At 32.4% G+C, this 15,156-nt stretch overlaps 2 protein-coding genes across 2 annotated transcripts; one reads left to right on the top strand and one right to left on the bottom strand.

Annotated features, from left to right (window-relative positions):
• Positions 1-3,202: 3,202 nt before the first annotated feature.
• Positions 3,203-3,841, bottom strand: LOC147805241 (uncharacterized). The gene has a single exon (XM_087149379.1). The coding sequence runs from the start codon at positions 3,839-3,841 to the stop codon at positions 3,203-3,205; it is 639 nt and encodes a 212-aa protein (XP_087005505.1).
• A 7,826-nt stretch (positions 3,842-11,667) lies between these two features.
• LOC147805240 (uncharacterized) lies at positions 11,668-12,717 on the top strand. Its single transcript, XM_087149378.1, has 2 exons — positions 11,668-12,089; positions 12,273-12,717. The coding sequence occupies exons 1-2, from the start codon at positions 11,668-11,670 to the stop codon at positions 12,715-12,717; spliced, it is 867 nt and encodes a 288-aa protein (XP_087005504.1).
• Positions 12,718-15,156: the final 2,439 nt, after the last annotated feature.

Here is a 15,156-nt window from a genome sequence, read left to right as displayed (position 1 = left end):
TTCCTACACAGCACATGCTTCCGAATGGCCACTCGAACAACTGTGTTGCTTAATTCTTTCTGATAAATGCTTCCTATCTCGAATTCCCGTACACCAAACATTATTCCTTTGTGAAGCAAATAACCAGCAGGGTTGACAATAGGCAGCGTCTAGTATTTAGTATTTTGGAATAACACAACCAAAAACAATTAACTGGCCCATATTTAGAACACGAAACGTAGTACGATTTTGAAAAACACCTATTGTTCTGGTTGATGACTGTTGGAAAAGGTCCTGAAGGCTGTAAAGACCCCATATCAAGAATTTGACGTTTTTCGTTATCACTTAATATCTTCTTCGTGAAGTTTCCCAAGTCATAAGAAAATTTGTCGTACACATTTTCGAAAAATGTAGAGGTCTGTGGTTCCTCCAAACCCTCCGCTCTTATGTGTGTCATGCAAACATCATCCACGTTCACATGATCGGCGGCCGAGGTATCTTAAACTGCAATAATTGTCGAATCTTCTTCAGCAGGCTTCTCAACCAACACTGCAGTTACCACATTATTTGAGTCACTATCAATAGAGATATTTTGGCTAGATGTACTTGCAGAAGGCTGACTAAAAAACTTGTCAATTTTGGGCAATTTTTGTTTACTACCTTCTCTTTCTTGGCGTTGTTTGCGTTTAAATGCACCACTGGGTTTCTTCTTCTTATCCATAATTTTAGTTTTCTAATTTATTTAAACAATACAATATTAGATTGTGCTCGAGTAGGTAGGTACTCACTGTTCAATGACGACGTTAAAAGTAAAATAAAAGGAAAGAGAAACACAAAGCTACGCAACAAGTGTCGTTGGGGAATCCCTGGAAAACAATTATCGCCGTTAGTGTTACCACATTTAACGGTGGAGACTGTAATGGTTGGCAACTGTTAGGCGATCTTTTAAGACGCACTTGGCGCATTTTGTCATCCCATCGGAGGGATGCGAGAGAGAGAAGGGTAGATGTATGTTTGATATAATCGGGAGAGGGTCTCCTTGGTCTTGTAAGAGCTGGAAGCTCTTACTGGAAAACAATGCCTATTTCTTTTGTTTTTAAATAAAGTTAAGTTTTATTGTTTTAAAAATCTGGTCTGCTTATTTATTGGAAAGGAAAGGCATTACAGAGACCATGAACGATCTCCTGCCCACGGACCTGAATTAATGTACCTACTGCAGGTGACTTGCCTTTTATCACGATATTTCGCGTTATACAATGAGCTGTAGCCGAAATCTATAGATTTGACACAATTTATTGACTTAACAGAGATCAATATGAGTGGTAAAATCAAATAAAATTGAACCACTATATTGACCAGTACAAAAAAGTTTATTGACAGCAGCTTACTTACTCCTGATGCAGCTTTAATTTTTTAACCGTTCTCGAAAAAAAAATCTTAATTCGAATTCACAATAAAACGCACATCGATGAATAATAAAACACACATATCACTATCCGTCAAATTGACAACTCTGCCAACCTACAGAAAGAATTTAGGGGAATTCCCTAGACAGGGCCGGCTTATGCATGTCGCGGCCCCTAGGCAATGCTCGTCTCGGCCCCCCCTCCCCCTACCGTCTTCTAACTTCCTAATATATTTTTTCGCTAACACAACACTTTATTCATAATTACGCTGCTTTTTACTACATAGGTATATTATCACATTATTCAATAAAAATATTGAATCAAACGAAAAGAATATAAGTAATTAATATATGCATTTAAAAAAAATACAATAAGCTTAAATATTAACTCTTCTAACTTTTTTTGTTACAAAATCGTTCAAGACATCCTGAAAGTTAACCTTTTCCAATACATCATTTTCAATTGCCATTATGGCCAATGAATTTAAATGGTTTTGAGACATAGTTGAACGAAGACAGTTTTCAATTAATTTCAATTTGGAAAAGTTTCGTTTTTAAAGCGTGTTGTGTTAAAAAAGCTGCTCTTGCTGTATAGTCATCTGATTAGTCGGCGTTAAAATTACCGCGATAAAATTGCTTGCGATTATATTACTGCGTAATATATGAACTAACTACCATAATATTAATATCTAATTTGGAATGCGTTCGGAAATGTACTAAAATAGCATCGATGTAATGTACAGAGCAAGACAATCGTCATTGAAATTTCGAATTAAATTTTTACTGTTTAAGAAACATTGTCAATTTTTTTCTCTGTAGCACAGGGCCCCTGAACGAGGCGGGGCCCCTAGGCAGTTGCCTACAGTACCTAATGGGTAAAACGGCCCTTGTCCCTAGGCATAACTTTTGAATTTCTCTCAACTGAGTTGTCATGATTAAAGTGAGGTTGCAACCTGTCATATTTATTTTGAAAATGGGAGAAATTTCCAAAAGTTCAGTTCGATTGAGATTTCTGGCAAGGATTCGAGGGCCCCCTGAGCTTGAGGGCCCCGGGGCACTGCCCCGCCTAGCCCCTTGGTAGCTACGCCACTGCCCTTAACTCAAGCTTACATTCATAATTTTTAATTTCCCCTAATTCATCAGTAAAGAGATGTTTAAAGTCTTTTAAAAGTTTAGACAAATCGAAATTAACTTTAGTATTTACAGTATTAATTGTTTTAATGGTATTCCAATTTAATGGAATTTCATAAAGCCATTCTCTACCAAAAATAGTATCTAAATTCTCTTTAACTAGATATAAATTTGAGTTATATGATGTATTATTATAATCAACTTTAACAGAAACATATCCAAGAGGTACAACCTCATCTTCCTTGTAGGTTTTGAAAATCAGTTTAGCAGGTTTTATCTTTTTATTAGTTTTACCATTCCATAAAACTACATATAAAAAACATAATGAAACTGAATGCCTCTGCTGACCTACGAGAAAGCATAAGGAATAAGAACTGGAGTGAGACAGATATTAAGGCAGTGCAAGATAAGCCTCACCGAGATGCAGTAGCCACCTTTAGACTCCTAACAGGTCATGATTGTCTAGGAGAACACCTGCATCGTATAGGTATTTATGACCATCATCAGTGTCAACTGTGTGGTTCTGGAGCACCAATGAATAGAGAGCACCTCCATTGATGTAGGAGACTCCACGGGCTTGAATCGGAGACCGCAAGACATTGGCGTGCGAGAGAACTTTTGGGAAGATGACTTCGGTCTTTTGTTATTTTCTATTGTTATTGTTTGTATTACCTGCCATTGGAAATATTAAAAAATCTTTTTATTAGAGATTTTTCGAAACCTATTGAGGCTCATAACCGATACTGTTCCTCCAGTGTCGACCTCCATTTGAACTGGAGAATTTTCTATATTTACTTTAATCATTATTAGTGGTCTTTTAGGTAATTCTTCACTAAATGTTTTGTCATTTAATGCATGTAACGGTACGGATATAGTATTTTCATTTGAGCATCCGGGTTCAGTGTCAATTTGCTTCTGGTTAACATGTTTATGCTGTTTTGCTCTAGCGGCAGAAAAACACGCTTTTGTTAGATGTCCAACTTTATGACAGTAGTTGCATGTTGCAGATTTGTATTTGCAATCCCTTGAGGAATGATCAGATCCCTTACGCCGATAACATACGAAGTTATTTTTTACTTTCGTTTTGTTAGACCAAAATTGCTTCAGTTCTTTTTTCCTGTTAGCCTTAAATTCTTTAATTTCTGTTGCTTTCCCAATTATTTCTTGAGTGCTCTTGCTATCGGCCAAAGCAATTTTTACAGTGCGCTCGAAATCTATATCATCTTCTTCAGAAAGTCTGTCTAATGTGGCACAATCACGGAGACCGCTCACAAAAACGTCCCGCAGCATAGTGATCAGCAGTTCTTGTTTATAATTGCATGGCATTGCCAATGAACGAAGTTCTGCTAAATAAGCATTAATACTTTCTCCCTCATGTTGTTTACGATTAAGGAAAATATGTCTGCTAGGAATAATTAATGATTTTGGGTGAAGATGATCTTCAAGAGTGTTTTTCAAGGTTTCAAAATCGGCTTCAGCTGGATTGATGGGTGGCAACAAATTTTTAAACAAATTATGCAATTTTGCTGATAAGCTGGGAATTAAAGTTTTCGCTCGTTTTTCATTTGGAACATTTTGTATGTCCAAAAAAGCCTTAAACCGCTACAATAAAGATTAAAATGTTTCTTGGGAATCATTGAATTTCTCGAAATTCACACCAGTAACGTTACTTTTGTTTCTGGTTTCGTCTTTCGGCTGCAGCGCCGACATTAACAATTTATTTTGTTCAACTAATTGAGAGATGAGGTCTTCCATTTGGGAAAAGAAATTAATTGTCCTACCTGGAGCAGTCTTCAAGAGCAAAAATTTTACCTGTCTTCAGGTACTTGAAACCTTAATCCAAATTAGTTTCGTTTTGAAACGTAATTTTTTCAAGCTTTGATTTTTTGTATTAATGGAAAATAAAATTCACCAACTCGTCGCCAGTGTGCTGTCCCATAGCGTGGGGTTTAGGAAATAACACTCTTATGTTTAACAAGCACTATTTATTAATTATTTACAACACTTAGAATTTAGAATACAAAAGATGCGTCTTAACGCAACACTAACAGGTGAGGAATCTAAACTGAAACTTTTAGAGGGAAAGTCCCAATTCGATTGCGTGGGTGTGATAGTTCGCAAACATAGTCTCGAGCGGCTAAATACACGACACCGGGTTTTCTTGTTGAGCGCCTAAGCCTCTTCCTCCAATATTTTGAAGTACGCTCAATGCTAGGTAAACTACAATAATGTGCCAATGAAATTCGAGGAGCTCTAGAGTTTGTTCAGGCACAAAAAGTTCGGAAAGTTTCCACGCTGCAACCAATGATGTCTCAAATGCATTATACTTCTTATAAGAAACAACAAGTAAGTTTAATTTCTGCTCGTGTCTTCAAAATTTGTATTAATCAAATACTACTATATTATTACTCCAAAGAACAACTGTAATTTCATTTCTTGGTTCAAACTTTTTTTCTTCCTATCCACCATATCTCACAAACTAAGCCTACGACTAAAAAAATAGTATTAACATGCAAATATCTCAGAATAAAGAGAACTTTTTGATTTTCTTTGAGTGGTCGTCATTTTGTCTAAATTTAGTGTATAAAAGCAATAATTTCATCTCTGATCCAATAAGGCTGAGAATTAGGTCAACAAAGATTCAACTATATTATGCATCGAAGGACCGAAATTATGATGCCTAGATATTGTCCTAATCAATCTTGACTTGCTCGGGTAAATATATAGAAGTCACATAGGTTGAATCGGAAATTTTCTATGGGTCCTGACAAAGCAAAATAATGGTTAGTAACAGTCACTTCAACCCTTCTTTGGTTAAGATTGATTAATCTAAGTTTATACACTGTAAAATATGGATACTCAAATTTCGAATCTTTCTCCGTTTTTCACGAAACCCTTCCCTGGTATATGCTCCGAGCGAACATTTCGCCAAAGTGACCAAAAAACTATCGTCACTTCTTCGAGGAAACAAATTCCGTCAATAGTAAAGAAATATTTCGTCATTCTATTCACCCCCCCCCCAAATAAAAACAATTCGTAGTGCTTAATGTATCTAACTTTCCTAATAATCACTTCATCGTGGGCACCTTTTAGTTGGGTCAATGTCTCCTTTATAACACAAAAAAGGCAATTAGAACAGAGAGATAAATTACACCCATGACCGAAGCTGGATTCGATCCAAAAAATCATCGTGGTACGAGGCATCGTATCCTTGACCACTATACAAGCTCATTGGCTTATTTCGTCATTTTATTTTCTATCGCCTAGAGTTAACAAAATCCCACAATGCACTAGGATGAGGGTTTGAACTGAGGAAACATTTTCATCATATATTTGAAAGTTCCGAAATCACATGATTTGTAACGAAATAGTTCTCAAAATTAACGAAATATAGCTCAAAGATTGCTGAATCATCAAAATTAAAAGTTTAATTTCTGAGAGTGTAAGGACTACAGATTTCCGGTTGCAGATTCTCCGTAGAATCGTTTCTCCTTTAGTTCTTAGATAATCGAGAATCTCTAGTACACATAAAAAAACTGCTTCAAACATTTGATGATAGCATAACTCGTGCTTTTTCCCGGTACTATGACTATCGTTCATTTTCAAAGTAACTCAAAATCAGAAACTATGCAGCAGAATATGTTTATGTTATATGGGAATCGGTTCGGACAACAGTTTCTCCTCTCATTGTGAATCACATGTGCCTCCCTCCTTTCCCACTCATTTCATGTAATCATTTATTTGGTAATATATTACAGAATGGGCAATCGCGGCTGCTATAACTTGCAGCAAAAAACCTTTCTTAAAGAGAAATATATCACCAGCTGACAGAACAGTGACTCTTCTTTTCAACAAATAATCAACCAATTTCTCACAACGGCTCGAAATATCGTAATCACATTTTGAAACTAATACATCTAGAATCATTATTTGAATTCTTTTCATTTCGATTGGTATTTTTGCAGCAGATTCAATCACCAGATAGGCAAAAAGAATAGGATAAGTCAAATCAAGAACAGCAGTCACTATTCGTACGCATGTCCAGTATTTCCCGGTTATAATATCTAGTACATTAAAAGAAAGCCAAATAAAGTCTGAAGTAACGATAATAAATATCGGTAGCGAAAACAGATACTGGAATGAATCGATACACTTTCCAACTGTCATTATTCTTGAGGCAAGATGCTCCAAAACTCTCGATGAGAACTGTTTTTCAAGTTTTAATATCTCTATTTGAAACGATTTCAGAACTTCTAAAATTTTGAAGCAAATTATAGAGTACGTAAGGCTAACTAAACATTGTGCTAAACATTGCTGTGTCACTTGCAAGCATTCTAGGAAATCTAAGAAAAGGGAATTCTGATGTTGATTTTGTAAGCGAATAAATCCCAGTCCTATTATATAAATAGCAGTTACAAAAATAATTGTATGAATTGAATAAATTATATTTTTATCTAAATGTTTCTGTAAAACGTACGAATCGAGTAGTTGATGCCATAGTTTCCTGAGGGATGATCTTCGTAGCGCCATTATCCACCACAGAACAATTGGTAAAACATTCAGAGTAAAGTCTAGAGCTACTATATAGTTAAATTTAAGACTAATTTTCACCGAGTATAAAATAATAAATATATGTAAAAACGAAACTAAACAGTATTTTTTAAGATTTTTCAAAACTCCCCACGATCGGCTTCTCCTTTCTTCTTTACATGTTCCAATTCCAATTATATCAAGTGAAATCCAAATAATTATAAATTGTTTTTCATAGAAAGATTCTGGTTTGATTATTATGGAGTGTTTCATTATACTGCTCGTATATTTCACGAAATCGGTTTTCTTAGTTATAGTTTGAAAACCATTCCTAAGCTCTGAAGAAGAAGAAAATTATATTCACAACACTATATTGTAGCAAGTTTTGTAAAACCTATGATAGCTCCAACTTGAAATTTAAAGCTGTTGCTCACATTTATACTCTAAAGAAAATTCATTTACTTAAACATGTGAAACAGTTTTACTACTTCAATTTTATATATTGATTTGCTTTCTTAATTTCTTTTTCTGATATTCTCTAAGTCCCGAATATTTCTAGCAAAGGAGTTGAAAATGAACTACGATACAAAAGAGGATTTCAATCCTAATTGTACATTGTTAATAAGAACGTCTAAGACATGAAAACAATCACATTTTAAACAGACTTGTAACATTTGTTCAAAATATTTTTTTATTTCACATAAAACAAATCCACTTATTTAGTTTACTTTTTGGAATTGCGCTCATTTCTTGAATTTTTCTAAGAGTGGTGTTAAGAAATAGAACTTCAGCTTCAAAAAAGAGACAAATTGCATGCAATAACAATCGTATACTGTTGATAAAAATCTTGAAAACTATGATGCATCTTGTTTGAAACCCATTGCTGTTTCTAGCTAACAATAAACTTTTCTCTTTTTTCTTAAACTGGTGTAAACATTATTCTTTTCACACAATGCTTATTCACTTTCTTAATTTATCTATTATATTCCTTTCTTTAATGATGCCTATATGTTACTGAAAATCGATTCGAATGCTGAAAAATTTTTGTCGAAAATCCCACACTTCTATTTACTTCCTATACACCTTAAAATATTTTTTATAGAACTGGATGAAATTTCTATGCTTTTTTTTACTTTTTATCTTAATATTTTCTTTTTCGATTTTATAATAACTTCCTACATATACTTTTCACATTATTGAATAATTTTGAATCAACTATGCATATATATAGTTGTTTTATATCAACTTGCAGTGTTAGCATCGCAATAATTTATCAGAAATAATTTAGCGCAATAATTTAGAAGTATCACGACAAACAATTTTCAGCTGATATTATCAACTTTAAAATTTGAGAACAAAATGTTGTAGAAAAGCGATCGAATGAAGTTTTAAAACCAGATAAAATTATTGCTTACAAAATCAATAGCATTATTGAAAGGAATATTTGGCATACAATAAACCACTTCTTGGAACAATGTGCGCTTATAAACAAAATGAAATGTCGATTTCCAATATTTTAAAAAGCCAATATCTTTAATATTATTTTAAAGAATAGAAAATTATTAAAGAATAGAATTTTATTAAAGAATAGAACAAAGATTCTTGTGTAGAATGTAAGGAATATTCATAATTTACAATTACTTATAATAAAAAATGGCAATTGATCTCTTTTTCACATAAATGGATTCCTATTGATTTTTGAACTTCGAGAAAATTTTGAAGGCAAACAGGGCATAATGAAGCATATAATGGAAAATAAAGAGAACACACTTCTGAAACAATACTAATGTTTTTTCTTCCTCAATTTTAATGATTTAATTAATGGGACATTTTTTTACGTGAAACTAATAATGATGTAGTTATGATTATTATCGAGCCGAATAGAAAATTTTTCTATTTATAGTTACCTGTGGCTTATGACACAATCCTACAAAATTAAATATTTTATAGTTTCGGACGTCAATTTTTAATTTATTTTGGTTATATTTGATGCTGAAATTTCAAATATTTAATGAAAAAAAGCATTATTTTGCATTTTAATGACCAGCACAATTGCGCAATTAGTTACTAAAGTTATTAAAAGATAAAGTCATGCTGTTAAAAAATATAAAACCGTGTCAGTAGTAGGCCACGCACTAGAGGGGACGGAAGTGACGTCATCATGGAAAGTCAACCGGAGCTTATTTCTGTCCAACCGGAAGGTGCTTATTTCTGCCCGCCTACAACCGCAAGTTGCTTATTTCTGCCCTCCTAGGAAACGGAAGTTGCTTATTTCTGCCCGCCTGTAGCTTCGATTTTAGTTTCGGTTTCTGTTTATCATTTAATTTATTAGTTTTTTGAGGGTGGCAACATTTAGTAATTTTAATATTAGTTTTTAAGGATGGCAGCACTTAGAAACTTTGTTATTTGGGGAGATATTGTATATTATGAAGTAATGACGTCATCTTTTATTACATAACACATAAATGATATCATGCTTTTGATCTAGTGGCGCCATCTATGTGGGAATAAAATGACTTTAAAACTATTTAAATATTTAAATCTGTTTTAATATTATTTATTAAACATAATTAAGGCTGAGGATCGAACTCGCGCCATTAAAAAGCCTTCGTGGGTCAGTAGTTGGATATCATAACCACTGACCCACGAATGCTTGGTTAGATATGTGTTAATAAGTTTAACTTTTGTATTCTGAACACGTGTATAAATAAAAAGGATTTGATAACGATATCATTCTACAGTTTCATCGATATTCACTTAACCTTTGACAGTTATTAAATAATTATTTCTGCCCCTCTTAATGTAATTATAACTTTATCTGGGTGGCAACGGTACTGACCATACACGTGTTCAGATTTGACGTGTTTTGTGTGATAACACAACTACTGATTACAGAGCGAGTCATTCTGATAAGATATAACAAGCTAGATCTTGGTCTATGACGTGTGTGTTGAATTCAGTTTCTTTCACTTGCGCTAGTAAATAGCTAAGCATGTGACAGCTTAACATTTTTCTGATTGGCTGTTAAAGTTATACTTTCTTGGTTTGGCAACTAGAAGGATAGAGTGACTAAATTTTCTCCCCCTCTTATATTAGTATTTCACTTGTTCTTCTGTTGTGTCTCGATTAAGTTTTTAAACTGTTTGATTCACCGGGTCGTTATGGACGGATATTTAAAGAGAAAACTTGTTGAAACTGAAGTAAGTACTATTGATTTCTTCGTAATTTACTATGCTTTTAAATTTATTGTTAATAGAATTGTTTTATTGTAACTTCTAGCATTAATTCTTTTTTAAGCAGAGCATGTGGCAAAACTTAGTTAACTTTAAAAATTCTTTAATATTATTTGAATCGAAAGGTATAATTAAGTTAAATGTAAAGCATAATTACATTCTGTTAATAGTTGTTACTTATTTTAAACGTTATTGTTGTTCTTGGTGACTCAAAAAAGTGTTTCTTTTTATTTTATTAGGATGAACCAAAGAGGAAAGGTTTGTTCCAGGAGGGAAACTTTCCGGAGTATTGCTATCCAATTGGTGAGGACTTATTCGTTTTGGCCAGCACGTATAACAAGAAATCAGCCATTCATATACGAAGGTTTAACAGATATGGAGACTCATGCTATCCTTCAGGATATGGTCCTCCGACATGTATCTTCGGCATTGCAGACATCAACATGGCTTTGGAAGAGATCCCTCCAGCTAATCCCCGTGAAAAATTTTATGTGCTGATGAATGACGAGGGAAAGTATCTGCTAGTGGACGAATATACCTGCAGAAGTGGTCGCGTATACAAGCACGAGACGGAAATCAGTTTCAAACAGTAGAGAGAGCTACAGAAGTGTCGAGATAGTGTGACATTCGGCTATATTAATTTAAAATACAGGTCCGTGGACTTTTTGAACATTTTTCAAGAATCCACCCATCAACAGTGTCCAGTGGTGCCAAAGAATTCAGACATCAACGAGGCGGGTCCTGTTATGAAAGATTGCCTGAAAATTGTGTTGTATAAACATATTGGACTGAAGAAAGGTCTGAAGTCAGTAGACAGGTCTGCTGACTTTCTAGACCAGGTTGCGTGCCGTGTTCACGATTTCAATGAGTCTTGCTTGGACTTACATGTGGAGAATATTGCTCTGGATTTTAATAATGAACTAAGTGAACGAAGACTGTTTAGACAATCCCTTGAAGACTTTTTTTGTGAAGATTTTTTAAGAGAATCTAAATTAGATACTTTATTAACTGCTGCTGAAAATGATTTTTGCAAATAAAATAACTTAAGTTTTAAAATATTTTGTTGTTATTTTTATATTTTGTAAAAATTACTGTGAACTTTTGTTTTCAGAGGAAACGAGATTTCTTTTTTTCAGCAGGCATGAATTTTCTTTTTCAAAATAATACTTTTTTCAGGTTCTTAAAATAGAAGAAGAAAACATTATTGCTGTAATACAACAAGGAAAACTATTTTATACTTAAATAGGTATTATTATTTAATTTTAGAGAAATTATTGTATACCATTATTTTTTAAGAATGTTTATGAGTGTTAATTTTAACTCTTAGAATTAAATTGTTATCAAAGAAAAAAAAATCTGATAATTTCTAAAAAATTTTTGAAATAGATTATGAATCGTTTACTTTCATCTGTTTATACGAAACCTGGACATCCAGGAAGTTTTGGAGGTGTTAATGCTATTTATAATTCTGTGAAAGGTAAGGTGAAGAAATGGTTGGAGACTAAAGATTCTTATGCTTTACATAAATCTGTGAGGCATAAATTCAAACGTAATAGAGTGATTGTTGGAGGTATAGATGAACAATTTCAAATTGATTTAGTTGACATGCAATCTTTAGCAAAATGTAATAATGGATATAAATATTTGTTAACTTGTATAGATTGTTTCTCAAAGTATGCTTGGGCTATTCCTATTAAAGACAAATCAGCCAAAAATGTATTGCCAGCTTTAAAAACTATTTTCAGAAAAAGAAAACCTGAGAAACTGCAATCAGATAAAGGAACAGAATTCACTAATAAACTTATACAGCAGTATCTTAAAAATTTAGGAGAAATTTAAAATTTAATTCTTTAAAATTTTTTTACAACGAATAATGAAACTAAATCAAGTATTGTTGAGAGATTTAATCGCACTTTAAAAACGAAGATATGGAAATACTTTACAGAATTCAACACGAAAAAATACATTGATGTCCTTTCTAAATTAATCCATAGTTATAATCATACAAAGCATAGAAGTATAAAAATGGAACCAGCCTCAGTGAACATCGAAAAGCAGAAACAAGTTTGGAATAATTTATATAGCGACAATGTGAATATTGAAAACCCTGTTTTTCAAGTAGGTGACACTGTTCGCATTAGTAAATCAAAACTTACATTTGAGAAAGGATATGAAAATAATTGGACTCTAGAATTATTTGTCATAGATAAAATAGTTCATCGAAATCCTGTAGTGTATAAATTAAAAGATTTAAAGAATGAAGCAATAGAAGGTACTTTTTATGCAGAAGAATTACAAAAAGTAGTCAACTCGAGCTATTATCCCGTAGAAAAAGTTATCAAAAAGAGAAAGAAAGGAGGAAGCACGGAATATTTTGTTAAATTTCTAGGTTATCCTGAAAAGTTTAATGCCTGGGTGAGTGATATTCAAAAAGTATAAATAGTGAAACTTAACCTATGAAGACTCATTCTCAAAAATGTCTTTCTATGTGACGTTACCCTCTGATAGCTCCATGCAGTTTTTTCCTTACAACAAAATTTCCCATTTTAAGACGCAGTTACCGATACCAGTTAATCTAAAAGGGGAATGGGAAGTAGGCCTATCTGAAATCATCTATCCGCATTCTTGGCTGAACGTAAATGAAAGTAACAATTATTTTCATTACAAGATAAGTAACGGTAATATCATATCGACTGCGAGGCAAACAATTGATGTGGGGTGTTACGAATCAATGTTCGATATTGTATCAGCTATACAACTTGCTTTACCTAAAAATCCTAGTCGATTTACAATAAATTACAATAAAGCTACGAAACGAGTTAAAATTAACGCCGTTCAAGGTTGCAGCCTTCATTTAGAAAAGTTAGATGAATTGTTAGGATTCCAACCTGATGCAGTCATTCAGTGGCGTACGCAGAATTTTTTCAAGGGGGGGGGGTTCATAATTTTCAGAAATTACTAAAAGAAATTCGAGTATGTAATAAAGCACTATTACTTCCCTAATTCAGACAGCTAGACAATTATGACTTTTTATTTCGACAACATTGTTTAGTTAAATTTTGTTTTTATTTTTTAAGTTTAAGAATATAACTTTTTTTATAATAAGAGGTAAAATATTTTATTTTTATTAAAAAGTAGAAATGAATCAAGCCAGAAAAAACTACTCATACTGTAACAGCTACCTAAATAATAACCATACACTCTAAAAACTGTACCGCTGATTTCAGAGGCACATTTGGATCGTTTGTGCCTCTGAATTTTAAGGGCACAACGTGCCTTTAAAAATGAAAGGCACAATGTACCTCTGATTTCAGAGGCACATTTGGATCGTTTGTGCCTCTGAATTTTAAGGGCACAACGTGCCTTTAAAATTGAAAGGCACAATGTACCTCTGATTTCAGAGGCACATTTGGATCGTTTGTGCCTCTGAATTTTAAGGGCACAACGTGCCTTTAAAAATGAAAGGCACAATGAACCTCTGATTTCCGAGGCAAAATCAGATGTACCTCTTAGCTTGAAAAGTACATTGTACCTTAGATTTTGCTTTTATGAACCACTCATTGAAATAAGCATTTAGTGGTACCAAAACCTGTTATTTACCAGATTTGAACACACTTTTTTTTTACCTATTTGTAATTTGCTTGCACTTCATATAAAAAGGGGTTTACACTATTACCAAGATATTAATTATAATAATTCTTAATGAAAAATATTTCTGAATTCTTTGAATATTGGCCACTTGAGGTGATCATCTCAAGGGATTCCATCTAAGGCTTTTTCATAGGCAATTATAAAATATGTAAATTTACACAATTTCTTTAATTATGTAGCGTTTAATGATACTTCAACAATTTCAATGATGTTTTTCTAATCAGATATAGGTATAAAAAAATAATATTTATTTCTGTTTATTCCAAGTCAATATAATTCATGGATTTTTTTCCAAAAAGTTATCCTCAAAATGGAAATTTCTTATAAATTTAGATATTTTTTAAATATTTAGAGATTTAATAAAATAGCTTTATAAGAATCAAAATTAAACACTAAATATCATGAAATCTAATATCTTTTATTTTCACACATAAAGAACAATATTACATAATTTAGTAACAGTTGCACACAAATATGGAAAAATATAGAACTTTCACAATATTTTAAAATTATAGATGTAGATTTTGAACAATTTGTATGTTTTATAACATCAAATATGTTTAATCAAATGACTTTACAAGTGTAAAATCAAAGATTTCTTTCTATTGAAATGAATTTTTTTTTAAAAGCCTGATTTTGGCGAAGCATATTAACCCATTAGGCGCCATCATTCCCATTTTGGGAACATTAGCTTTCAATTTTTTTAGAACTAACCCAAGTTCGTGATTTTTTTAAAAAAAATCAGATTTTTTTTATTTAAATCAGATTTTTTTGATTTTTATTCAAATACACTGTAAGAACTTTAATTTATGATTAAAAAAACTTTATAAATGCTTAATCAAAATTAATAATAAAACTATATTATAACAATATTTAGAACAATATTTTAACTTACTAAAATAATTTTTCATTATAATACATAGCTTTGAATGCATAGCAACCATTTTGAAACAAATGCATGATTGAAATTTAAGGACTAGTTCAAATAGAAAATTTAAAGAATACTTTAGTAGTCTGTCTAGGTTTTTCAAAGATAACTATTTTGTGAAAATGTAGACATAATTTTTGAAAATTAAAAATTTGGATTTATCTTTTCTTACGAGACACAAAAATAAAATGTTGAGAAAAAAGTATTTTGTGGAATTGTTCTACCGTTTTTCCTAAAGTTGTGTAGGTACCGGTAAACGGTAGTAAATTTCACTTGGACAGACCCCTGTACTTTAACTA

The sequence above is a fragment of the Parasteatoda tepidariorum genome, chromosome 8, assembly GCF_982258835.1.
Source record: "Parasteatoda tepidariorum strain Cologne lab strain chromosome 8, Ptep-v5.0, whole genome shotgun sequence".
Taxonomy (NCBI): domain Eukaryota; kingdom Metazoa; phylum Arthropoda; class Arachnida; order Araneae; family Theridiidae; genus Parasteatoda; species Parasteatoda tepidariorum.
This window is presented reverse-complemented; position numbering and strand designations above follow the sequence as displayed.